This window comes from Dipteris shenzhenensis, chromosome 4 (genome assembly GCF_047967505.1).
Source record: "Dipteris shenzhenensis isolate YYH24624 ecotype China chromosome 4, Dip_SZ_1.0, whole genome shotgun sequence".
NCBI lineage: Eukaryota > Viridiplantae > Streptophyta > Polypodiopsida > Gleicheniales > Dipteridaceae > Dipteris > Dipteris shenzhenensis.
Genome location: NC_141599.1, coordinates 35,671,042 through 35,697,031, shown reverse-complemented (window position 1 = coordinate 35,697,031; position 25,990 = coordinate 35,671,042). Strand labels below are relative to the sequence as shown.

Genomic DNA, 25,990 nt, shown 5'->3' with positions numbered 1-25,990 from the left:
CATCTAGCTAATTAGGTTTATGATAAAAATGTAAACTTTCTAATTTAACTACCTTGTCACATCCAACGGCAAGCGACTTTCAAATCTCTTTAGTGATAATCTTTTTCATAAGGTAACTCACTCGATGAGAATGTTCTAATTATGAAACGACAATTAGTACCTTATAAGACTTCACTTATTCTCACCAAAAACTTTATCAATCTAATATGGATGTGAAAAATGGTTTGATTAGAGGTGCTATAAACTAGCGGCATATTGATTACGTGTGTATGATAGTACTTGCATTCATATATGTAACGTCTTTTCAGTCTAGAAAGTATATAACTAAATATACAAAAAAGCTTGCAATGGTTTTTCATTACATTACAAAAGCTAGTATATAACCACGCTTGGGTACATTTTTGACATTATGAGAAAGTCAGATTCTCATGATACGACTGAATAAACTCTCTCACAAACAATCATGCTGTTTCACTAAATATATTCAACAATTCTTCATTCATCTAAACGTCACAAGAATCCAGTTCTCACTGATAGAATAAGAAACACTGTACTGAAAACTTACTTGTCAAGATCTACTTTCTAACAAACTATGAAATTACTGTATTATATCACAAATGCATGTCTTGTAACAACTTCATAGGGTTTCCTGCAAGGAAGAAGAGACACCCCGTAAAAAGTCCAGCTTGCCCTTACTAACATTTGTCTGATCGAACTGCGACCACTTTCAAAGTCAATTCACTCAAACATCTCACCAGATACAGAATACCCAAACTCTCTACACTTAAAAGCAAGGCAACAAGAGCCAAAGAGAGTGCCAAAGCAACCCCCTAAAAGAATATTTTGGAGTCTGCATATAGCAGACATGGGTGTAAGCAAGGAAGTGCTGCTGACTTGCACAGTACAAGCTCAAAACAACCAGAGCCAAGTTTATGCTGCTTCTCAGAATTCATTAAAAATACTTGCTATACTGACTGGTAAGTGAGCTCTTCAAATTGTTATACAATCCGTATAAAGAGTACTGATGAAGATGACCAATCTCGTACCAAGAATTGAGCACCCTATAATGCTTATCTGAACCTGAGAAGGATGTTTGAAAACTGAGGCTGCAATCAACAGTTCCTCCTAGGGTCTTGCAGTTCTTCAAAGGGATGGCACAATCTTCTCCTTTCAAGCACACAAATGCTGAATTCCCTTTGCAAGAGCTGCAGCCATCACTTTTCCATAGCAAATTCTGCAACCTTCCTTTACTGAAGTCCAATACCTGATGCAAGGGGGGGGAAATAAGTATCTGTTTGCATTTTGGCGGTGCACGTGTGCATGTGCATGTGTGTGCGCACTCCCATGTGAGCATGCAAAATCTTATACCTCTGCATATTTATGTTCATTCCCACCCATGTGTTCCAAGATCAAACACTGTCAACTCCTGAATGCGCATTAGCTTTATCATAAACACTATGAAGGCACTCGGTCTCAGCACTGCTTTCAATTCGTCACAAAAAGAGGGTCCTCCTATCAGGTTCATCCTTCTGAAGCAATGTCAGTATCGGTCTTGTCTTGAATGGATTATTAATGCCATGGTTACCTTGTTTTTGTCTTCCAAGTCCCAGATTGGCAAATGCCCCTTTAAATATGTACCTGCTGGACTATTTTTGAACCGTCTCACAATTTCTCAACTTAAAGTGAGACGTCTGCTTGATGCAACCCACCTCCAGCAAGTTGGCTGGTTACTTCCCAAGAGTATGATCCTCCATTGACAAGTATGATCCGCTACAAAGAGCAAGTTAAACCCCTTAACTTGATTTCATTCTATATAATTGCCAAATCCAGACAATGCATGATTCAAAGGCGAGTCAGTATTTTAAAGGAATCCATGCAAGGCCTAGACTGCTGAGCTGAAGCTTTACCAAGAGCGAGCCACTAGCAGATACATGACGTGCATATGAAGTTAAGGTTCACATGCTAGCCATTCAAGACGTTACTGCATTAGCATCACTGGATCTATCACATAGGGCTGGACCTAGCTCACCAGCTCCCAATCTTGAGACAAAAGCAACCAAAAGACGTAAATTGAACTGAGAGAAGCCGCTTTACTCCCCCAAAGATTGCAATTATTAAAAATAATTAAAATAATGATTTCTCTCTGCCTGCATGAGACACCCCTCTCTCTTCTTTAAAGATTCTGCGAATAATGAGTCTGGGATCCAGCAATAAGGCTTTACCCTGCAATGAGACTTTCATATATGGTTGGAAGCATTCCATAAATCCCAGCTCTCAAGTTTTTCCTCACTATCTTGACTCAAAGCTAAGATGTCTGCTGCTGGGATGAGGTGCATCAAGCTAGCTTTCAGCAAGGAAAGTCCTGAAAGTGCTAGGATCACCTCAAGAAAGTATCCTTCCAAGCATTCAGCAGCTTGTCTAGGATCAAAATAAACTTCGTGAATTACCTCTCTATTGCAATCCTGGCAACAGTCTTTCTTCTTTGTAGTTTATTTTTTAGAGAAGTGCCTCAAATGTTGCCTTTTAAGTCAAAATACAACACAAAACAAATACCAGTTTTCTAAAAATATATAATATATTATGTATCTGTATACCCGCCCACGTCCTGCCTACCTGTGCATGAATGGATGGATAAAGGTAGGTAGGTGGGTAGCTAGATAAGTAGGTCTGTATGTACATTGTATTTACGTATGTCGATAACTAAGTATGTATACCCTCCCACAAGGAGGAGTCCCACCACATCACCCGGGATCCGCAGCCTAGGGGACCACACTTGCAGGTGGAAGTGGTGATTGTTGCAGGCTTCCTCCTTGTGGATGGAGGGAGTTACATAAAAGAAGTCTTAGTGTAAGGGATCACTACTAGTTAATCATGATCATGACTCACATGGACTTTAATAGAATCATATCATATCATCTCTCTCTCTCTCTCTCTCTCTGTGTGGAGTTGCCATGCGTTTGGAAACATTTGGTACAAAAGACATAACATTTGGAAATGTCCGCATGTCTCCCATGAATTTTCCCGCATATATGTGTATAGTACTAACTAACCTATAAGCATAATATGCATGTAAACAAGTTAGAACAGTTACAAAGCTTCAAATTTTATGATACTGACAGCAAAGACAACTTACAGCCTGCATAGTGCAGGACTGAATAAACATACTACATAGCCATCAAAATTTGAAAGATGAAACATGGCCCATCAACACAACAACAAAGACAACTTGGAGCCTACATAGTACAGGATTCAATGAATATACTACATAGCCATTGATATTTGAAAGATGAAACATGTTTAAATAAACTAATATTCTGTGTTCTTTGCAGGGTCCAAGGATCATGTTTTAAAAAGTGCAAACGCTTGGTAAAAACGCACACATTTTTTTGCGACAATGCACTAGGCCCCCTCCCCATTACAGCCACATGCCTCATCAAAATGGAATTGAGACCATTTTCTTGGAGAATCAATGCTCCGTCCTCTAGACATCCACTAGATTAGATGCTCACCTGTAAGGCCCCTCAATGAGGAGAATCCATGAGCAGTGGTATAAGTGATGCAGGGATGCAGAGGGCATCAAGAATTAACCATCTATCAGCCAAAAAGGATAGGCTGATATACAGATATCATGTCGAGCTGTTAGTTGATCCACAAACAGGTCGGCTGCTGATGTGGCAGCCTGATGTGATGATGTGACAATCTACAGCTGCTGGAACGCAGCAGAGATGTGGCAAGTCAGCCACGATGACATGGCATATGGCAGGTTAGCAGCAGTTGATTGTATAGGTGGCAGATTAGTCTGCATCTCGGTCAGCCAGCTCACCTGCCCTACCCCATCGGCCATCTAGAGGCGACTCCATGGCCTATATAGAGGAGAGAGTTGCACCCATCTCTCCACACATTACCTCATGGCTCTTCTCATCCGTAAGAGAATACAAGCAATACAAGCAGCAGGCTTATCCTCACTATGTGGAGCACATTATCCTTCACATCTCCTGCCTCAAAAAAGCATAAGGAGGCTGCTGATATCCAGTAGAAGAAGAGTGTGATTACTTATTGGGACTTGTGGTTGGAGCATTTTCAGCCTAGTTTGGGATGTACAGAAGTCCATTGGGGGCTAGATCTATTGGAGACAAACTGGTCCCAAATAGAGAGACTACAAGTTCTACTTCTTGCTAGGATGATATGTAGCAAGCCATTGGTCCCACATCATATTCTACTAGCAAACTTGGGGACTACCCCTCTACAGCTTCATGCAGCTTTTCAAGTGGTCACAAATCTTCTGTCATAGGGACGCGAATTTCTAATTTTTAGGAATTGACGATGACTGACCTGGCCTCAAATTGATTGAAGTTGTAAAGTTCACTTCAGTGCAAATAATTCCATGGGCCAAGGCAAAGGATCTGAAGATTAGAGAGGGGTAAAAATCAAGTGACTTGCAGGGCAAGCAAAGGCACTATTCTTGGCTCAAGTGGATTGGGGGCTAAGCAAGGGCTGGTCCAGCTCCATCTCAGTACAAAATCTCGTTTTTCCTGCTTCCCAGCTGTCCACACACCTTCCAGGAGCCCATCTTGTTGATTTGCCACCAGCCAGGAGCTCTGCCAGGTCCCAGGAGCTATTCTGCAAATTTGCACTTTGCTAGGGCCATTCCAAGAGCCAGTTGCTAATTCGCATCTTTCCAAGAGCCCACCAGGACATGTTTTTCTCTGTTTCGCACTTTCCCAGGGCTATTTAAACGAAATTCTTCCAGCAAGCTTCCAGGGTTTCTAAACAGCTACCAGGTTCAGTCACCCATCAGGATTGGATTGCCAGGGATCAGAGGAGTGACAAAGGAAAGACGATTTGCTGTTTCTTGTGATTCCAGGGATACTTCTGGTGATTTCAACCTGTTAAGAGTGCCAGAGAACTGCCCCAAACACACTGCCTTCTTGCTTGCTGCTATTCCAGGGTTCCTAGAGCCTTCAAATCAGTCAATTGCTTCTCAGAAGCTCTCCTAGTGCCTCAAAATCTTCAGATCCTATGGCCTTGTTGCAGCTAGCCTTTTTGTGTGCCAGGAACAGCCACGGTTGGTTGTTTTGCTAGTCTTTGTCCTGCCAAGACTTCCTTGAAGGGTATCAGAGCTGTCAAGACAGACTTGGCTGATTTCTCTCCTACCAGGAGCCCCTTGAAGGGTATCAAAGCTGCCAGGTTAGAACTATCAGCCAGAATCGGAAGAAAGGTTGCCATGGGATATTGCACTGGACTGGGATGCCTTCTGAGACTGAAACTGATGCATAGCAGAACGGAAGTGCCTATGAACGGATTATTCAGTTGGCTGATTTTGGGCTGATGCATGACAGTGCTTTTCTTGTATTTGGATGCCTTCTGAATAAATGATAAAGAAATACCGAAAGCGGCGCTAATGCAAGACGAGGGCAATCTAGCTCTCAAGTGATGTGTTCGAAATTATTTTGGTTTGCTGTGGGAGTTTCTAAATGGCTGAGAATTAAGTATTTGTTGGCTCTGTTCACGGCACCTTTAGAGTTTCCAAAGGCCGGTTTTGGTGGTTCCATTGCCTAGATTTGAACCCAGGTGGCCTGGGTGGGCCAAGGCAAAGGATCTGAAGGTTAGAGAGGGGTAAAACTCAAGTTAGGGGCAAGCAAAGGAACTATTCTTGGGTTAAGTGGATTGGGGGCTAAGTAAGGGTTGGATCCCATCATGTTGATTTGCCACCAACTAGGAGCCATGCCAGGGTCTAGCTTGCAAAATCACCTCTTCCAGGAGCTGTTCTGCAAATTTGCACCTTGCCAAGGCCATTCCGGGAGCCAGTTGCTGATTCGCATCTTTCCAGGAGCCCACTAGGACACACGTTTCTCTGTTTCACACTTTCCCAAGGCTGTTTCAGGCTTCCAAGCTGGTCGTTTCTCTGTTTCGCATCATCCCGGAGCTGTTTTGCTGATTCACACCCTACCAAAGCCATGTCAGAGCCTATTTGCTGATTCGCAATTTGCCAGAAGCCCACCAAGCCAGTCACCTTTCAGCTTCGCACCTGTATGGGCTACTCCAGGGTATCCAAATAGAACGTCCAGCCGTTTTGCACCGGCCAAAGGTTAGCGTCCAGCTGTCTTGCACCGGCCAGAGGTCATCCAGGGCTCCCAGAACTAACAAAATTCTTCCAACAAGCTTCCAAGGTTTCTAAACGGCTACCAGGTTCAATCGCCCATCAGGATTGGACTGCCAAGGATCAGAGGAGTGCCAAAGGAAAGACAATTTGCTGTTCTCCCTGGGATGCCTTTCTGAGACTGAACTGATGCATAGCAGGACGGAAGTGCCTATGAACGGATTATTCAGTTGGCTGACGCACAACAATGCTTTTCTTGTATTTGGATGCCTTCTAAATAATCGATAAAAAAATACCGAAAGGGGCGCTAAGTTTAGGTCTCAATCTGTGTCTGCGGCAGACGAGGGCAAATCTAGCTTTTGAGTGTTGTGTTTGAAATTATTTTGGTTTGGTGTGGGAATTTCTAAATGGCTGAAAATTAAGTATTTGCTGGTTATTAACTGTTCATTGCCCTCTGGAGTTTCCAAAGGCCAGTTTCAATGTCCATTGCCGGGATATTGCCATTTTCCTCAAGAGGGTGAGCCTGTGGTTCTGTTTTGGTCAGGACAGCAAATACTAGTTGCTGTAATAAATTTGCGGCCTAGAGAATTTTTCAGCCATGGCACATAGCATTGATGGAGAGGAGAAATCAGACTCTTTTGATTATACAGCACGGTGGGAGGAAGATGAGGAGCAGCCCGTTCAATCAGAAGTTGATGCACAGTTGCAAGGAACTGATCACACTTTTGTGCAGTTGATACAAGACCCACGCTTTGCAGAGTTTTTGAATGCCCCTTTGAAACCTAAGAAGAAGAAAAAGAAATTGCAGCTTTTGAAGAGCTGAAAGAAAAGTTCTGTTCGGACCCAATGTTAATCTTGCTAGATTTGTGAAAACCCTTTGTTGTCCAGTGTGATGCCTATGGGAACACCGCAAGGTGTTCAGCCTAGGAAAATGAGTTTCCAGATTTACGAAAAGAAGATGCTTGCTATAATTCATGCCCTGTCACAGTGGAAGCACTACTGGTTGGGTGCTGATGTTTATGTTCAAGCACATCATTCTTCACTGAGGTATTTTCTCACACAGAGAAAACTATCTGAGAAGCACATGCACTGGGTCAATTTTCTGTCTATGTTTCAATTTCAAATTGTGATGTGTCTGGAAACAAGAATGTGGTTGTTGATGCACTATCCCAAAGGCCAGTGCCTGATGCCGTATCAAAGAAACCACAAGTTTCTGCAGTTTCTATTGCCTATCATGATGAATTGGATGCCATGAAAGAGCAATATGCTACGGATGATGACTTTGCAAGAATATATTATTAGCTATCTGAGGGACAGAGAAATGATCATTATGCTCTTCGAGAGGGTTTTCTGTTGATGCATGGCCGTTTGTGTGTTACAAAGTAGTTGAGGGCCAGGGTTATGTCTGAAAGCCTTGTTCCACCTTATGCCAGACATCGAGGAATAGACGCAGCTGTAAAGGCTATTGAGCACTTCTTTTACTGGCCAGCTGTGCAGCGTGATGTTGAATCGTATGTCCAGACATGCTGATGTTGAATCGTATGTCCAGACATGCATCATTTGTCAAAAAGGTAAGTATGACAGGCAGAAAGCCCCTGGACTGTTCCAGCCACTCATTCCGGATAGACCGTGGCGAAGCATTGCTATGGACTTCTTCCTTGTACACCGTCAGGTTATGATGGTATTTGAACCATTATTTGCAGGTTTTGCCTACAATGTAATGAAGGTGGGAAAAAGAAGGATTTTTAAGGGGGAAATAGATGGGAGAATAGTAGAGGAAATGTGGGAACTGTGGGGGACTATATAAGTCAACCCAAAAGGATTGTAAGGGACTTTTTGATGTGACATCTAATCCTATCTACTCTCCCTCCTGCTACCTGCTGCCTACGCTCACACTCTCTCTCTCTCCCTCTCTCTATTCCCTCATTCTTCTCCCTTCCTTCTGCTATTCTCTCCCCATCTCCAAATCTACCCCTTCCCCCTTCACTGCATTGGTATCAGAGCACCGCTCTCTGGCACCTTGCTTCCGTTGGCTTCCCCAACCCTGCCTTAAAGCAATCAATACGTTGAGACGTCTACAGATGCAGCAAGGTACAATCAGCTCGTAGGCTGCCAGACGCAGCAAGGTACCACCAGCTCGTCGGCTGACAGACGCAAGGCCACCGATACCCGTTGCTACGTGCCTATCTAAGCCTATCCTCGCATATTCCACAAGCCCACGACCACTCTGGGAGCCGAGAAGAGTCCACGACGCTCATGCACTGCTCAGCTTTTCGTTGCCCCTTTTCCTTTGCAGGCGTCCCGTAACGAAGCAGCCCTGCAAACCCAGCAGGCCCAAGCTGCAAGTCGTCGCCCGTGGCATCTCGACCTCGGTGGCATCTTGCTCGTGGCATTGCCGTCCATAAGCGTCACCCTTTCTCTCCGCCCTCTCACCAGGCCGCCGTCGCCTATCATGCCGCCATGCTTCTGTCGCCCTTTCTCTCCGCCCTCTCACCAGGCCGCCGTCGTCTATCATACCTTAGTCTTTCCTAAGGTTCCGTTAGCTAGGGTTTAGGGGGGGGTTGGTTAGCTACTTGGGTTTGGTTGGTTAGGTTAGTTTAGGTCTGGTTAGGTCTAATTAGGTTAGTGATTGGATAAGGTTGGGTTTAGACAGTTTGGCTTAGTTGAGACTACCCTAGGTGTCTTAGTTGTCCTAAGCTCCCCAAAAAAAAAAAAAAAAAAAACCCTCTTTTAGGGTACTCCTACAGCCCTATTCTGGCCCTTTCTAAGCCACCTTCGTGGCTCATTTTGAGCCCTGTTTCCAGCCTCTTCACCGAGCTTTCTTCAAACCTCTTCAACGACTGCATTTGAGCCTCTTTATTGACACCTCTCAAGCCTCTACATCGAGCCTTCGACACTTGGCACATTTTCCTCGTGTCACTCATGGCACCCAAACGTGCACCCCGGTCGGATGAGTCATCTCAGCACGGTGACGATGTTGCTCAGCAGGAGCAGATGCCGGTCCCAGAGGGTGCATCTCCTTCACAGCCAGTTTCTGCTATGCCTACCGACACAGTTTCTAGATGCATTGGCCTCGATGCTTCAGGGGGCTTTTCAGCAGATGGGTCAGCAGTTGGGGCAACAGCTCACCACTGCTATGGCTATGCACGATACAGCTATCACCCAGATGGGTAAGAACATTGGGCAATAGATCACTACCGCCATCAGTATGCACGATAAGGGTAAGCAGCCCGCACCCCAGCACGAGGATCAGTCGGATAGCCAAGGTGATTTTCCTGACCCACACAGGGGATTTATGGCTGATGGCCGTCGCACTTATGATGTTGGTTCTATGCATGCACCCCAGCATGGGGATTATGTTGATTTTGGTGATGCCTTGCCCGTGCCGCCGAGCACTTCTCTTATTGATTCCAGGCCTCCATTTGGCTCACATATTTCATTGGCTGAGCCGTCCATTTTGGGCCGGCCCATTGGCACATTTTTGCCAATGGCGAGCATGCCTGGATTGGGTGTTGGGTTTCAGGGCAGTTGGGAGAGGGGCCAGTCCTCTTCTCAACCTTTTTCTATGCCACCCACCCACCGAGATGTTTATGGCAGGCAGACTCAGCAGGGATTGCATGCTTCGATGACACCTCCTGTTAATACATTCAGTCAGACTCAGCCTGCGTATCAGGGAGGTAATGCTTTCAGTCAGACGCACTTTATGCATCAGGGGAGTGGTTCTCCTAACCAGCATGATGCTGGAAGTGGGCAGCATGCAAACATGGATGATATGCTTTCAGATGCCTTACGTTCATATAGGGCTTTGCCTGAGGATATTCGTAATGAGATGCCCTTTTCACAGTATGTGAGCTTCAAGCGTGAGTATACTGGTAGTCACTATAGAAATAACGCAGCCAAAGATGTGAAAGATAAAATCTCTGTGCATAAGTTTAAGGGTGACACTCGCACTCCCAATGAGTTGGAGGAGTGGCTCACGAAGCTTGAAGATTATTTCCGCTTCTACCCTAAGAATGATGAGGAGAGGATCATTTTTGCTGGCATGCATTTACAGGATTATGCACATACATGGTGGCGTTACATGCGAGAGTCACCTCAGAAGCCTACCACCTGGAAAAAGTTCAAGGAGCTTATGGTCACGACCTTCATCTCGGCCCTAATCCTTGAACAGTACCTTGCTGAATTCTATGCACTGTCACAAACAGGTACGGTCCAGGAGTACTTGCAGCGTTTTTGGAGACTTTCTTTGTTTGTACAGGATATTTCTGAGAAAGGGAAGTTGCTGCATTTTATACAAGGCTTAGATCCCTCTCTAGCTGCTGATGTGAGAGCTCACAATCCTCTAACCATTGAGCGAGCAGCCCAGCTTGCTGAGGTGTTTGAGCCAAAATATGCTGGCAAGTACAAGCATGTGTCACATAGCTTCTATGGTACTGCTTATGATGCTGACAGGAAGACAAATTTTGCTGATAGGATTGATAAGAAACCAGCAGCTGCTTCCTTCCCACGATATCCAACGGTTTCTGGAAGTAAGATGCCATATGCAAAGCCATACAGGCCCATGGATGCAAAGACAGGTGTCAAACCCAGCGCTGGTTTTGGCAAATCAGAAGTTAAACAACATTCCAGAGCCATAATGGACAGTAGGAAGAAGGCAAATTTATGCTTTAGGTGTGGAGAGAAATGGACACCTGAGCACCGAGATGTGTGCAAAATGAAGAATGTCAGCTCAGCCAAACTCAGCATGATAATTGAATTATCTGATGATGATGAAGTGGCTGATGTAGCAGACCCCCATGATGTCTCTCATGAGGAATTGACAGGAGTTCATGATGTAGATGAGTCTCCTGACACAGATGCCACAAAGGGGACTGTTTTTCCTTTTGATCCGGGTGGGGCTATTGAGCAAACCACTCATGTGATGCATGAGATTGATATTCAGCCTACATGTAGCAGGAAAGGCCATAAGCCAACACTCTCTGTGTTGGAGCATCAACCTACAATGCCTTTTCCTGTCAGAGGTGATGCTAATGGTAATGTTCCTGTGGATGATGAACAGATTTATTGGGATGCCCAGTCTACACTGTATACCATCTCACTACATGCCTTGATGGGTGCCAAAAGTGCTGACACAATCAGGTTGAAGGGAATGATTAATGGCAGATCTGTCCATGTATTGGTAGACAATGGTAGCACTCACAGTTTCATTAATTGTAGAACATTGCAAAGATTGGGATTAGTTGCTACAGAGATAGACCATGGTCTGAAAGTGGAGATCGCGAATGGACAGCACATGATCAGCAGACATTGTTGCCAGAATGCCAGGATCAAGTTTTCTGATCATTATGAGTTTGCAGGTGATCTTTTGGCATTGGATATGGGACCCATAGATGCTGTCCTGGGTTGTGATTGGCTGAAATTCCTGGGGAAAATCAGTATAGATTTGAATGCTTTATCTCTTGAGTTTTGCCACAAGGGTAGAACTGTTACATTGCAGGGCATTGTGAATCAGAAATTGCAGGTCATTTCAGCAAGGCAGCTAGCTAGGGAGCTCAAGAACGAAAGTGCCATTTATGCATTGAATGTCTCTATACCTCAGGAGGGTGGTATTCCCCATGTGGATAATTGTGAAATGCAGAAATTGCTCTTAGAATTTGGGGATGTGTTTGCTGATATGCCATCTCAGTTGCCCCCAAAAAGAGATGTTGATCATGCCATAGTCCTGGAACATGGTAGTAAACCAATAAACAAGGCCCCGTACCGACTCTCTAAGGTTGAACGGGAAGAAGTGGCAACACAGGTGCGAGATTTGCTTGAGAAAAACTTCATTGCTCATAGCACCTCGCCATTTGCATCTCCAGTACTCCTGGTGAAAAGAAGGATGGCTCTTTTCGTATGTGCATTGATTACAGAGAATTGAATAAGACCACCATTAAGAACAGGTTTCCTATTCCCAGGATTGATGACCTGCTGGATGAACCTAAGGGTGCTCAGTATTTCACGAAGATTGATTTGAGGTCAGGTTACCATCACATCAGGATGAAAGAGGGTGATGAGCATAAGACTGCCTTTCGTACAGAAAGAGGATTATATGAGTTCAAGGTGATGCCTTTTGGTTTGACTAATGCACCAGCCACCTTCCAGGCACTCATGAACAAGATCTTACACCACCTTCTTTTCAAATGTGTGCTGGTATTTTTCGATGACATTCTCATTTATAGTAAGGATGATTGAGGGTGATGAGCATAAGACTGCCTTTCGTACAGAAAGAGGATTATATGAGTTCAAGGTGATGCCTTTTGGTTTGACTAATGCACCAGCCACCTTCCAGGCACTCATGAACAAGATCTTACACCACCTTCTTTTCAAATGTGTGCTGGTATTTTTCGATGACATTCTCATTTATAGTAAGGATGCACAGGAACACATTGACCATGTCCGACAAGTGCTAGAAATCTTGAGAATGCATCAGCTTTATGCCAAGGCCAGCAAGTGCACATTTATGGCAGAGGAGGTTGAATATCTTGGTCATGTTGTAAGCAGGCACGGAATCAGGGTAGACCCAGCTAAGGTGAAATGCATTAAGGAGTGGCCGCAGCCACAAAATACCACGCAGCTCAGAGGTTTCTTGGGTCTTGCTTCTTTTTATAGGAGATTCATTAGGCACTTCGCCAAAAGGGCTGCCCCTCTCACTGATTTGCTGAAAAAGGATGCCTTCCAATGGTCAGAAGCAGCACAACTCAGCTTTGATAACCTCAAGGATGCCCTTAGCAATGCACCTGTATTGGTGTGCCCTGATTTCTCACGGTCTTTCATTATTGAGAAGGATGCCAGTGGCAAAGGTTTAGGGGCTGTCCTAAAACAAGAGCATGGTGTGATTGCTTTTGAGAGCAGGAAGTTTAATGCCAGAGAAATGAATTATCATGTTTATGATCAAGAGATGCTGGCAATCTTGCATGCTTTTGCAAAATGGCACCACTACCTGTACGGTAGCAAGATTAAGGTCAAAACGGATCACAGGACACTCAAGTACTTCTTAACGCAGCCTAATTTATCCATGAAGCAGAAGAGATGGCTGGCTGCAGTTCAGTCCTATGATTTTGACATTGAATATAGAAAGGGGAAAGAGAATGTGGTTGCTGATGCCTTGTCCAGGATGTGGTCATGCAAACTGTCTGCCATTTCCACGCTTCATCAGGAGTGGATACTTGGGATTCAGGAGGAATACATGCAAAATTCTGATGCAGCTCCTATTTTTGTGGAGTTACAGAGTCCGTCCAGCCAAGGACATGTTCGATTTCAGCTCCGCAACGGACTGTTATGGTGCAGGGACAGAATTTATCTTGTGCCAGACTCCAAGTACAGGTTGATGGTATTACAGGAAATGCACTCATCCCCTATGTCAGGGCATACGGGTATCACAAAAACATATGAAAAAGTCAAGGAGAGCTTTATTTGGGATGGTTTGTGGCGAGATGTGGTTAAGTTTGTCAGTGAATGTTTGCCCTACCAACAAAATAAAGTGGACAGGGGGTTACCCGCAGGCCTTCTGCAACCGCTACCCATTCCTGAAGGCAAATGGACTCACATTGCCATGGACTTCATTACAGGCTTGCCTTCTACAGATAAGGGTTGGGATAGCATATTTGTGGTGGTTGACAGGATGACTAAGCAGGCCCATTTCATACAGACTAGGACTCGGTACTCCGCTTCACAGGTTGCCTGGCAATTCATTGAGTATGTGTTCAAGCACCATGGTTTTCCTCAGGAGATTGTCAGTGACAGGGATGCTAAATTTATGGGTCACTTTTGGTAGGAGTTATTCACTGCAGTTGGTACTTCCCTTGCGCCTAGTACTGCTTATCATCCACAGACGGATGGACAATCAGAGAGGGTGAACAATGTTGAGATTCAGCATCTCCAGGCGTGGCCAGCCGACCAGCCCCCATGCAGCAAGGGGGGCCAGAGGGGGTAGGCTGGCCGACCAGCTGGTCGGCCCAGTTGGCCTGACCGACCAGGCTGGTCGGTCCAGCCAAACTGGCCGACTCCCCCCCTTGGCCTGCCCTATAAAAGGGCCTCCTTCCCTTCATTTCCTCCAACACTTCTTGCAGCTCCTCAAGGCTCCAGCATACAGCCTGCTCCTGACCATCCCCTCAGAGCCCCCTCTCAGCTGCTCAGTTGGCTGCCCACACTCCCGCAGCAGATCTTGCCTCTTCAGGGCTCTTGCCTCCCCGCTCCAGGCCTCTGCCTCTTCGTTTCAGGCTTCTCCTGCCTCCGTGCTCTCAGGCTTCAGCTTTCTTGTGTTCCCCCCTTTTTCTCTGCTTCAGTTCAGCCTCTCCAGCAGCTCCTGTTTTCCATCTTATTCAAGATATCTTGTATTTCAGTTGCTGCCCTGGTTTAAGGGCTGATTTACAGCAGATCAGTGGTGGTACATTTTGTTATCTCTAGTGTTCTCTGTGTGGCTCTATAATTTCAGTTTGTTTGCATCTTCCGCTGCCATTTTAATATGGTATCAGAGCACCAGGTTACCCTCTGATCTGGGAACTTCTATATTGATGAAGTTGAAGAAGTTTGTCCTCGTCAGCAACTCTCCTTCTCACTGACTACAGAGCTTTCTTCTCCCCTCCCTATAATGGTGTGGTTGAACGTAAACATCGTACCGGTGTTGAAATGGCTCGGACCATGCTCACTCACAGTCAACTCCCTCAGTCTCTTTGGGCCGAGGCCATGATGACCGCCATCCATACTCTTAACCGCTCTCCGACATCAGCAGTCCCAGGCATGACCCCTTATCAGGCTTACTATGGATCTAAGCCCGATGTTTCCCATTTTCGAGTATTTGGCTGTGATGCTTATGTTCATATTCCTAAATCTGATCGTGGAAAGCTTGATCCTAAGTCCCACAAGCTCTTGTTCGTAGGCTACAACTCCGTCTCCACTGGCTATCGCCTCTATGATCCTCGCCGCCGCATTATCTCCGTGAGCAGGGATGTTCTTTTCGACGAGCAGGTCCTTCCGACATCCTCCGACTCTCCTCCTGTTCTTGGAGATCCGTCCGATGCCCCGGAGCTCTCTCTCCCTCCACCTGCCTCGTCCCCCGGTACATCACCTCCTATTCTCTCTCCTCCGCCTCCTTCTCCGGCTCCACCCTCGTCTGCTCCTCCTTTGGAACCCCGCTCAGTACGTGTTCCGCGATGGCTCATTGATACTCTCCGCTCCTCCGGTCTTGAGGATCCCTACTCCGAACCACCCCCTGATGATGGGCCTCGTCGCTCTCATCGCCATCTCCCACCATCCTCTTCTGATCCCCTTCATGTCAATTATGCCCTTATGTCTCGCATCCTCGCCACTCGTGAGCCCACTACCGTTCCTCAGGCTCTGGCCCAGCCTCATTGGAAACAGGCTATGGAAGCGGAAATTCATGCTCTTCTTCGGAACCACACCTGGGACCTTGTCCCTCGTCCCTCACATCGTTCCGTCATTGGTGTCCGGTGGATTTTCAAAACAAAATACGCCTCTGATGGTTCTGTCGACAAGTATAAAGCTCGGCTGGTGGCTAAAGGCTATGCCCAACGACCCGGCATCGACTATGGGGAGACCTTTGCACCTACCGCCCGGATGAGCACCATCCGCACGATCCTCGCTCTTGCCGCCCACCATCAGTGGCCCATCTTTCAAATGGACGTCAAATCTGCATTTTTGAATGGTGATCTTCATGAAGAGGTATATGTGGATCAGCCGCCCGGCTTCATTGATTCTCGTTCTCCTTTCATGGTCTGTCGCCTTCGCAAGGCTCTCTACGGTCTCAAGCAAGCTCCTCGGGCCTGGAATCAGCGTATTGATACCTTCTTCTGCCGCCAAGGACTTCTTCGCTCTCTGGCTGATCCCAATCTTTATCTTTTTCATGAAGGACAGCTTCATACCTTCATCATTCTTTATGTGGATGATTTAATCCTCACCGGGAGTCATACCAATCATATCCTTGTCATTAAAGTTGCTCTTCAAACTGAATTTGAGATGACGGATATGGGCCTTCTCCATTTTTTCTTGGGTCTTGAGATTTGGCAGACTAAGAGGGGGTATTTTGTCTCTCAGCAACGCTATGTTCAAGAGCTCCTCGAAACTTTCCACATGGCTGACTGTCGGCCCATCACCTCTACCATGGATCCCAACGCTAAACTCTCTGCTTCTGGGTCCACTGCTTATCCTGATGCCTCCCTCTACCGCCAGCTTGTTGGATCTCTTCTTTGGCTACTTAACACTCGACTGGATCTCGGCTTCTCTGTCTGCACCCTCAGTACCTTCATGCAAACCCCTTCGCTTTCTCATTGGCAAGCTGCTCGACGTCTCCTCCGCTATCTTCAGGGGACCTCTACTTTCGGGCTCTTTTATGCTGCCGGTGGTTCCTCTCCTTCCCCGCTCACTCTCCGAGGTTGGAGTGACTCCGATTGGGCTGGCGACCCCGATTCTCGCCGCTCTACCACGGGCTATGTTTTCTCCTTTGGCTCTGTGGCTATCTCCTGGTCCAGTAAACGCCAACCCACGGTCGCCCTATCTTCCACCGAGGCTGAGTATCGGGCTATGTGTAGTGCCACCTGTGAGGCTGTGTGGCTTCGGCGCCTTCTTCTCGATTGTGGTTTTCAGCAATCCACTTCTACCACACTTTTTTGTGACAATCAAAGCTGTATTGCCCTTGCTCGCAATCCGGTTTTTCATGCTCGGACAAAACACATTGAAATTCAGTACCACTACACGCGAGAGAAGGTTCTTGACGGTACCATTGTGCTCCTCTTCAGCACCACTTTCGACAACGTCGCCGATATATTTACCAAATCTGTTTCTCCTCCCCTTCTCCAACGTCATACCAGCTCTCTGGGTCTTGTGCCACACCCTGGAGCTGAGAGGGGGTGTTGAGATTCAGCATCTCCAGGCGTGGCCAGCCGACCAGCCCCCATGCAGCAAGGGGGGCCAGAGGGGGTAGGCTGGCCGACCAGCTGGTCGGCCCAGTTGGCCTGACCGACCAGGCTGGTCGGTCCAGCCAAACCGGCCGACTCCCCCCCTTGGCCTGCCCTATAAAAGGGCCTCCTTCCCTTCATTTCCTCCAACACTTCTTGCAGCTCCTCAAGGCTCCAGCATACAGCCTGCTCCTGACCATCCCCTCAGAGCCCCCTCTCAGCTGCTCAGTTGGCTGCCCACACTCCCGCAGCAGATCTTGCCTCTTCAGGGCTCTTGCCTCCCCGCTCCAAGCCTCTGCCTCTTCGTTTCAGGCTTCTCCTGCCTCCGTGCTCTCAGGCTTCAGCTTTCTTGTGTTCCCCCCTTTTTCTCTGCTTCAGTTCAGCCTCTCCAGCAGCTCCTGTTTTCCATCTTATTCAAGATATCTTGTATTTCAGTTGCTGCCCTGGTTTAAGGGCTGATTTACAGCAGATCAGTGGTGGTACATTTTGTTATCTCTAGTGTTCTCTGTGTGGCTCTATAATTTCAGTTTGTTTGCATCTTCCGCTGCCATTTTAATAAACAAGTGGTTGGAGGAGTATCTAAGGCATTACTGTCATGACATGCAGAGGTCTTGGGACAAATGGTTAGCATTGGCTGAATTTTGCTACAACAGCACCAAACACCTCTCTATTGGCATGAGTCCATTCGAGGCTATGTATGGATGCAAAGTGGGAATGCCTTCCAAGGTTGCAGACTTGGCTGTGAAAAATCAGCAAGCAAGAAATGATTTGGAGAGTATGAATGCCCTTCTGCAGTTGGCTAAGAGGAATATGCAGGATGCCCAAGCCAAGCAGAAGAAGTATGCGGATGAACAAAGGAGGTACTTATCTTTTAAAGAAGGGGATTATGTGCATTTACGTCTCCATAAGAATCGATATTCCTCGCTGAAAGGTAATACCAACACAAAGCTTGCCCACAGGTATTATGGCCCCTACAATATCATCCGCAAAGTTGGGCAAGTAGCATATCAATTGGAACTACCCAGTACCTCCAAGATCCATAATGTTTTCCATGTATCCTTGCTGAAACCACATGTCGGACAGCATGTCCAGGTTCTTCCTGAGCTGCCTCCTATGGATGAAGAGGGCCACATAATCTAAGTGCCGGAGCAAATCAAGGGCTTCAGAGATCATGTACTCAGGAACAAAGCCTACACAGAATACCTCATCAAATGGAAAGGTTTAACGGAAGATGAGAATTCTTGGCAACCTGAGAGCATTGTGCAGGACTACCCCTATCTCCTACAGAGCTGATCAGTTTCTGTTGTATCCTTCTCATCCAGGGCAACCTCTTGGAAATTTTGAGGGCAAAATTCTTTGGGAAGGGATGGCTGTAATGAAGGTGGGAAAAAGAAGGATTTTAAGGGGGAAATAGATGGGAGAATAGTAGGGGAAATGTGGGAACTGTGGGGGACTATATAAGTCAACCCAAAAGGATTGTAAGGGACTTTTTGATGTGACATCTAATCCTATCTACTCTCCCTCCTGCTACCTGCTGCCTACGCTCACACTCTCTCTCTCCCTCTCTCTATTCCCTCATTCTTCTCCCTTCCTTCTGCTATTCTCTCCCCATCTCCAAATCTGCCCCTTCCCCCTTCACTACATACAACAACACGCCACAAAACTTCTAGATCAGCGTACTAGTCACTGTAAGATTCTATTTATATATCTAGAATGGCTGGTTATCTACCAAGCCATATCTTGTATATATTTTCTGATTTCTCAATGCTGTTTTTGCATTGGTGATGTTTCAAGCACATATCTGAACAGGTACCTGTAATATTGGCAGAGTCTGCCACTCAGTAATTTGATTTTTTTTATTTTTTTGCTTGTTGTCTTCAACCAGCAAATGAGCACCTTTGCTGTGTTTCAAGAGGGGGGTCTGTCACAGGGATGTGAATTTCTAATGTTTAGGAATTTAAGGTGGCTGACCTGGCCTCAAACTGATTAAAATTGTGAAGGACACCTCAGTGCAATTAATCCCATGGGCCAAGGCAAAGGATCTAAAGGTTAGAGAGGGGTAAAAATCAAGTGACTTGCATGGTAGCTATTCTTGGCTCAAGTGGATTGGGGGCTCAGCAAGGGCTGGTCCAGCTCCATCTCATCTTTCCTCCTTCCCAGCCTTGGAGTCTCTCTCTCTATTGTCCATATCTCTCTACAGTTGTCCCCAAATCATCTGTCTGAATCCTAGTAGATAACTGAGTTCTCAGTTATGTGTCTGTCCACACACCTTCCAGCAGCTCATCTTGTAGATTTGCCGCCAGCCAAGAGCCCTGCCAGGTCCCAGCTTGCAAAATTGCCTCTTTCAGGAGCTGTTCTGCAAATTTGCACATTGCCAAGGCCATTCCGGAAGCCAATTGCTGATTCGCATCTTTCCAGGAGCCCACCAGGACAGGCGTTTCTCTGTTTTGCACTTTCCCAGGGCTGTTTCAGCTTTCCAGGCTGGTCGTTTCTCTGTTTCGCATCTTCCAGGAGCTGCTTTACTGATTTGCACCCAACCAGAGCCCTATCAGAGCCTATTTGCTGATTCACAATTTGCCAGAAGCCCACCAAGCCAATCACCTTTTTGTTTCGCACCTATCTGGGCTACTTCAGGGTATCCAAACAGATCGTTCAGCTGTTTTGCACCGCCCAGAGGTCATCCAAAGCTCCCAGAACTGGAAAATTTTATTCCAGCAGGCTTCTAGGGTTTCTAAACAGCTACGAGGTTTAGTCGCCCATCAAGATTGGACTGCCAAGGATCAAAGGAGTGTTAGAGGTAAGATAATTTGCTGTTTCTCATGATTCCAGGGCTGCGTCTGCTGATTTCACCTATTAGAGTGCTAGAGAACTGCCCCAGACACACTCGCCTTCTTGCTTGCTGTTGTTCCAAGGTTTCCAGAGCCTTTGGATCGATTGCTTCTCAAAATCTCTCCTACTGCCTCAGAATCTTCAGATCCTATAGCCTTGTTGCAGCTAGTCTTTCTGTGTGCCAGTAACAGCCAGGGTTGGTTGTTTTGCTAATCTTTGTCCTACCAAGACTCCCTTGAAGGGTATCAGAGCTGCCACAATAGACTTGGCTGACTTCTCTCCTACCAAACTCCCTTCAAGGGTATCAGAGTTGCCAGGTTAGAACAACCAACCAAAATCGGTTGCCATGGGATATTGCACTGGACTGGGATGCCTTTCTGAGACTGAAATTGATGCATAGCAAGACGGAAGTGCCTGTGAACGGATTATTCAGTTGGCTGATGCACGACAGTGCTTTTCTTGTATTTGGATGCCTTTTGCATAATTGATAAAGAAATATCGAAAGGGGAGCTAAGTTTAGGGCCAATCTGATGTCTGGTGCAGAACGAGAGAGTGTTGTGTTCGAAATTATTTTGGTTTGTTGTGGAAATTTCTAAAAGGCTGAAAATTAAGTATTTGCTGGTTATCATCTGTTTAATGCCCTTTGGAGTTTCTGAAGGCCAGTTTCATCTTCATAGAGCCAGGACTTCGGCTCCACAATATCTACACGACTTCACCCAAATATCATGGCTTCATCAAGGGATGAATCTCTCTCACTCTCTCTCACTCTCTCTCTCTCTCTCTCTCTTGCTCTCTTGCGCACGCTCGCTCTCCCCCCCCCCACATCAACTATCAATCTACTCCATAAAAGCTAGAGAAGGCAACATTGTTAAGCACATCATGTGCGGCCTTGTTTATTTTAAATTTAAATCGAGAATAAATAAGGGAGGGGGAGACAAAACATATAAACCAATTTTGCATACATACATGTATCTAAGAGGACATAAACTCCAAAAATAGAACATACCTAAGAACTAAAAAGAGAAGCTCCCCATTTGGATTTTGATTCTAAGTTCAAGGTATCCTAAACATACCCAAAGCTAAAATTCCAAAGATATAACGGATACCACATAGGATAGAGTGAAGCTGCTTTATTACTCTTCTTGTATTTTATAATAATAGGATTAAATTACTAAATTGAAAGACTTACTTGTGCAAAGATGAGAGAACCTATACAATTGGGCAGTGATCTCTCCATATTTAGCCATATCAGAGATTTGAGTCAATGTATGATATTCAACATAGCATACTCAGGTTGTTGTCGTTATCATAGATATAAACTTATAAACCTAAAGAAGATTGAGTAATGCTACGATCAAAGAAACTACAATAGCCTCCACTAGCTGTACAATTAAGTTTACAAAACTCCGGAGGATAAATTCCTCCACCAAAGTTTGGATTTTGGTACATAAAATCTTTAAAGTTTGGAGTGTCTAGGACTAATAAGTCATCTACAAATCTCCTAAACTGACTAAATTTATGAAGAACGATTAACCTTTCTGAATTGAAAACTAGATGTTTTAAAAAATGGAAAACAACTGTGGACTTAACCTATTGCAGATGTACCACAAAACAGGACTAGAAGAGAAGGTGTGGCAATTGCCAATTACTGTGACAGTCAGAGTTAGTATAGGCCATATCTTACCACATTAAACTCCTTCATATTAATGCAGTGCGGAAATCCTTAAGCGTCTATATCTAGATGAATCCAGGAAAATGCCCAAACTCATCGTCTTAAAACTCAACATAGTGCAGTCTCAATCTCATGATAGTCACTGATAAGGTTGAAAACCATAAACTCCATCACGAATAGTAGGGACTAGCTCATTGATGTCATCAGCACCGAACAGTGGGTGTAGACCATAGTATAAACATATGCTCTCACACATACCAATCCACACACTCACACATACTTGACCATCCATTTATACAAAGTCTTCATACTGAGTTTCTGACAGCACTCTGGAGGTGAAGGGCAGACTCAGCCATGACGAAGGCTAGCATTTGTTACAAAGAAATGGGGACAATCAGTACACCGTCCCCTCAATATATGTTTCCTCCCTTGACATCTTCTTCATCTGCTACCATGCCTTTCTCACAAACTAAATAAAATAAAATAATTGCGTAAACCCAGACAGCAGATAAAGAGCGCAATGAAAACAACTTTATGGCAAGGGCAGCAATGGCATCCAAGCATAACTTCCTCTCAGTCTCCTAGATTAACTTAATGCTGCTTTACATGCAGTGTCTATCATTTCTGGACAAAACTTTTAGAGGATCAAACATAAACTAAAAAGACCCTTGATCAGACTAGAACTGCCAGCAACTCTGTAAATAAAAGTGATCATTTCTGATGTTTTCCATCAGCCATCCATGACATAAGTTATAAGTCAACAATAGTACGTAGTTCCTGCAGATTTATTATGATTCGTTTACAGAATATCCATCCTATGGTAAGAATCACACACCAACCAATTGAAAACGCTCGTCCAAAAATGTATGAGAGAGAGCAAGAAAGTACCAATGTGAAACTTGTGATGACATACTGTTGAGAGGTCACTATATGAGGAAATGACTCTGCCGCATACTTGCTTCCAGCAAATGCCACCATAACTAATGCGGTATTGTTCTGAAAAGCAACACAGTTTTAAGAATATGCTTATCAGTCCCCAACTTTACTTTTTCAAAAGTGTGCTAAATGAATACATAAATGACAGAACTGTCTTGGGATAGCCTTATATCTAGATGAATCCAGGAATATGCCCAAACTCATCCTCTAAAAACACAACACATAGTACAGTTTAACCATGAACTCCATCAACATAGCAGGGACTAGCTACTATCGCATCCCCACTCACGTCATCATCGCCCAACGGTGGGTGCAGACCATAGTGTAGACATATGCTTTCACACATACAAGTCCACACACCCAAAGCATCCATTTCTACAAATTTGTACTGAGTTTCTGTCGACACTCCGAAGGTGAGGGGCAGACTCAGCCGTGACAAAGGCTAGCATTAAAGAAGAAGGCTTACTATCTACTTTTGTTTCCAGGTTGTTCCATTCAGCATGTTCATGAAAGGAATCTTTGAGCAGAAAATGCTCAATGCAGTCATCATCATTCCCCTACCTTAAACCCAACTCACTGAAATGCCCGCTTCACTCCAGCAAACTTCGTGTACTAGACTTCCAAGCAATAAGACCTAAGTCCTGACAGTGGTGCACCCCGAGAACAAAAATGGCCAATGCTGAATAAATATTCACGAAAAACCCACATCAACGCTAGAAACAAAAGCTACAAATTTTCATGGCTGCAACGATAAAGCGTACAGCAATGCAAAGAAGATACGAGTGTTCCTGTGTTATGCATCTTCATCATAACTACGGACGAAAACCTGAATATTTCAAAGCGGACTAAGCCATTGGTTAGGAGCATCTCTATCGGGTTAATGCTTGAATGAGACAGTCCTCCTCCTGGAGCTGTGTCGAACAAGCGCAATGTGACTGAGGCTTAATGTCATATATGAAAAGAATACCAAGATGCAATTGATTCATAAATCCGTCTACAAGATCTGAATTTTCGAGAGAAGGCGCATAGAAACATTTACTGACCAGGTCCAAGTAGCTGGCGTTGATTGTGAGGAGACTGATCTGATCCACCTGGGGACGGAAGAGTGCTAAGCTCCCAGAGGATAGATTCAACCTGTGGTCACAAGGCGAATATTGCACTCCTTTCAGATAAAACGAAGCATTTGTGTTGAATGCTAAGCCAAAAGTGAAGCCATCTCCGGTTTGAACGGTGGTGTCTTTGCAGGGGCTATAAACGGGGTTGGTATCAATCTCTGTGAAGGTGACGAGATTGAATCCGAAGGCGGAGGATGCCAGGAAAACTGTGATATATGATAAAGGCAAGAGGGAGCGTAAGGGGAAATCCATGACTGTAGACAATCGAAAAGCTTGGTAAAAGACGGATCAAACCAGCTATTGAAGGCGTGCAACTGAAATTACAACAAGATTTTGATGTTGCAACAACAACAAAGAAATTTCTGCAAGCTACACAGAAGAGAAGAGGAAGTGAGATTATGCTTAGACTCTCAGATATATATACACTAAGGCCCCCCCCCATGGACAAGGACTTAGAATTGGAGGATGGCCACCCCATGTGGTTGTTCACACCTGCCCTTGTAGTCATCAGGTTGCTAATTTATCTCACCACCGTGTGATCGGTGTTGCAACTGGAGGAGATGGAATGGGCCAAGCATGTCGCGGTTAGAGGAGTCGGCCATGGAGTGGGTAGCCTTCACAAATCTTTTTTGTGTCAGTCTTCGAGCCTATCCCTTCTATTGGGCCTCCCTGCCTAAGGCTGCAAGTTTTTTTTTCCCCGATTCTAATCCCCCCCCCTCCTTTTAAGGAGGGTTTCACACCCATCCGCCCGCAAATCGGCACACGGGTTCCCCTCCAATAAAAATGTGTGCCCACCATGCAGCTTGTCCACCCGCAATGTCCAAAAAATGCCCAGGCGAACAAAAATTCTCAAGCGACCTCACAGCAGCACCCCAACGAGCATCGGCCTGCCTTCATCCAAACCGCATCGCAGCAATTACTTGAAACTGGGGCCCAATTGAACTAGTACGACGACTTGTATAGCTAGGATAACCTTTTTTCGTGAACAAACTTTGCAGTATTTATTATATATACAAAAGTCATCTACCCTTGTATAAATACACGAGCAAATGGATGCGCTTTTTTGGATGAAACCATGGCAAACACACTTTTTGGCAATTTTACATGTCCGCGGATGGGTGTGAAACCCCCCTAAGACTCCCCACACCAACTTAGGGTCATTACACACATGCCACTACCTACCCAAGCTGCACGCCACTACTAGGCAGACACATTTTTGACAGAGAGAAAGTAGTAAAGGCAATGGCAGCTTAAAGATTAATCACCAGCTAGGTGGGAGAACAGGGCAGCGAACAGGGAGCTTGGGCAAGGAAGCTCCCTCGCCCAAAAAAAATGGAGCACAGGGTGGGGAGAGCATCGAGAATGCTCCCCTCACAACACCCCTTCGTCCGTTTTGGTGTGTAAGCTTCATGTGCCCGCCGCCAACTCCCGTTCTATCCTCCAATGCCATGCTTAGATGTGTAACAAGCCTCAAGGCCACACACACATGGGAGAGAAAGGGTGGACATGTACGGTTGCACACTGAGTGACAAGTTATCATGAAACTACATTGGGTAGGTAGCCTTTAGACTAGAGTAGAAGACTAGATGCCAAGCAAGAAAGCACAAACAGAAAGGGAAACAAAAAAGACAATAACATAATAAGAATAATATATAGTGTGGCTCTTTAAAATGGATTTTTGAATAGCACAATGCACTAAGAGACAGTCACAAATTAAATCTTCTTATCATGACTTTCCTTGTTGGCATCCATTCATTCATTAATCAATCCTTATATTTTAGAGTCCTTGGCAAGCATTCATTCATTTATTCATTCATCCATTGATTGCTTCCTATACTTCACAGTCCAATTCTGGTCATGAAGCACGTAACTATTAACTTGAAATTGAACTTGAATTTTCACAATTTTTTAAAAGGACAAGAAAGAATGGCTAAAAATATGGACATGAGACACAACATGAGGTCCATTAGGATCTGATGCTCCCTCGAAGTGTCGAGGGTGGCGCTTAATTATTGACTTGGTGATGCCCAAAGATTTGCCCCTTCTAGGAATTGAAGCACAACAAATACATGAATATGGCTATAGTCACAAGAGCTCATAATGTATCCTTGTTGCAATGGATATAATATTGTGATCTGGACTCCAACCATATGAATTATCCGCAATTCAATCTTGCATCCAACTTGGCTATCTTTGCTACCTCTGAATATTCGATCGCATCAAGCACATGCATCAAAAGAGAGCAATGTTGTAAGAATTTAGATTGAAGTAAATATATCTAAGGCAAGGAAAGATGAACAAAGAATTAAAAATATTTTTATAATAATTTATAATATAGTGTTATAACCACACAATGTGTGGGTGGGGAGGCAGCGCACTTCCT

At 45.2% G+C, this 25,990-nt stretch overlaps 2 protein-coding genes across 2 annotated transcripts; one reads left to right on the top strand and one right to left on the bottom strand.

Moving 5' to 3' along the window:
- Window positions 1-607: 607 nt before the first annotated feature.
- Window positions 608-24,043, bottom strand: LOC147902773 (uncharacterized). Its single transcript, XM_087373778.1, has 3 exons — window positions 23,536-24,043; window positions 22,445-22,552; window positions 608-1,264 (listed from the first exon to the last, which is right to left on the bottom strand). Exons 1-3 carry the CDS (start codon window positions 23,857-23,859, stop codon window positions 953-955), a joined length of 744 nt encoding a protein of 247 aa, XP_087229904.1. The 5' UTR covers window positions 23,860-24,043; the 3' UTR covers window positions 608-952.
- On the top strand, window positions 9,396-19,781 carry LOC147902774 (uncharacterized). Its single transcript, XM_087373173.1, has 2 exons — window positions 9,396-11,121; window positions 19,528-19,781. The coding sequence occupies exons 1-2, from the start codon at window positions 9,396-9,398 to the stop codon at window positions 19,779-19,781; spliced, it is 1,980 nt and encodes a 659-aa protein (XP_087229299.1).
- Window positions 24,044-25,990: the final 1,947 nt, after the last annotated feature.

What these genes read in the sequence shown, in the direction of transcription:
- LOC147902774 (XM_087373173.1), top strand. Translation starts at nt 9,396, where the DNA reads ATGGCTGATGGCCGTCGCACTTATGATGTTGGTTCTATGCATGCACCC. An exon ending in AATGCCTTTTCCTGTCAGAG is followed by an intron (nt 11,122 to 19,527) that starts GTGATGCTAATG and finishes GGGCTGTTTCAG; the next exon opens with CTTTCCAGGCTGGTCGTTTC.
- LOC147902773 (XM_087373778.1), bottom strand. Translation starts at nt 23,859, where the DNA reads ATGGATTTCCCCTTACGCTCCCTCTTGCCTTTATCATATATCACAGTT. An exon ending in ACGCCAGCTACTTGGACCTG is followed by an intron (nt 22,553 to 23,535) that starts GTCAGTAAATGT and finishes GTTGCTTTTCAG; the next exon opens with AACAATACCGCATTAGTTAT. An exon ending in TCATCACAAGTTTCACATTG is followed by an intron (nt 1,265 to 22,444) that starts GTACTTTCTTGC and finishes CCCTTGCATCAG; the next exon opens with GTATTGGACTTCAGTAAAGG.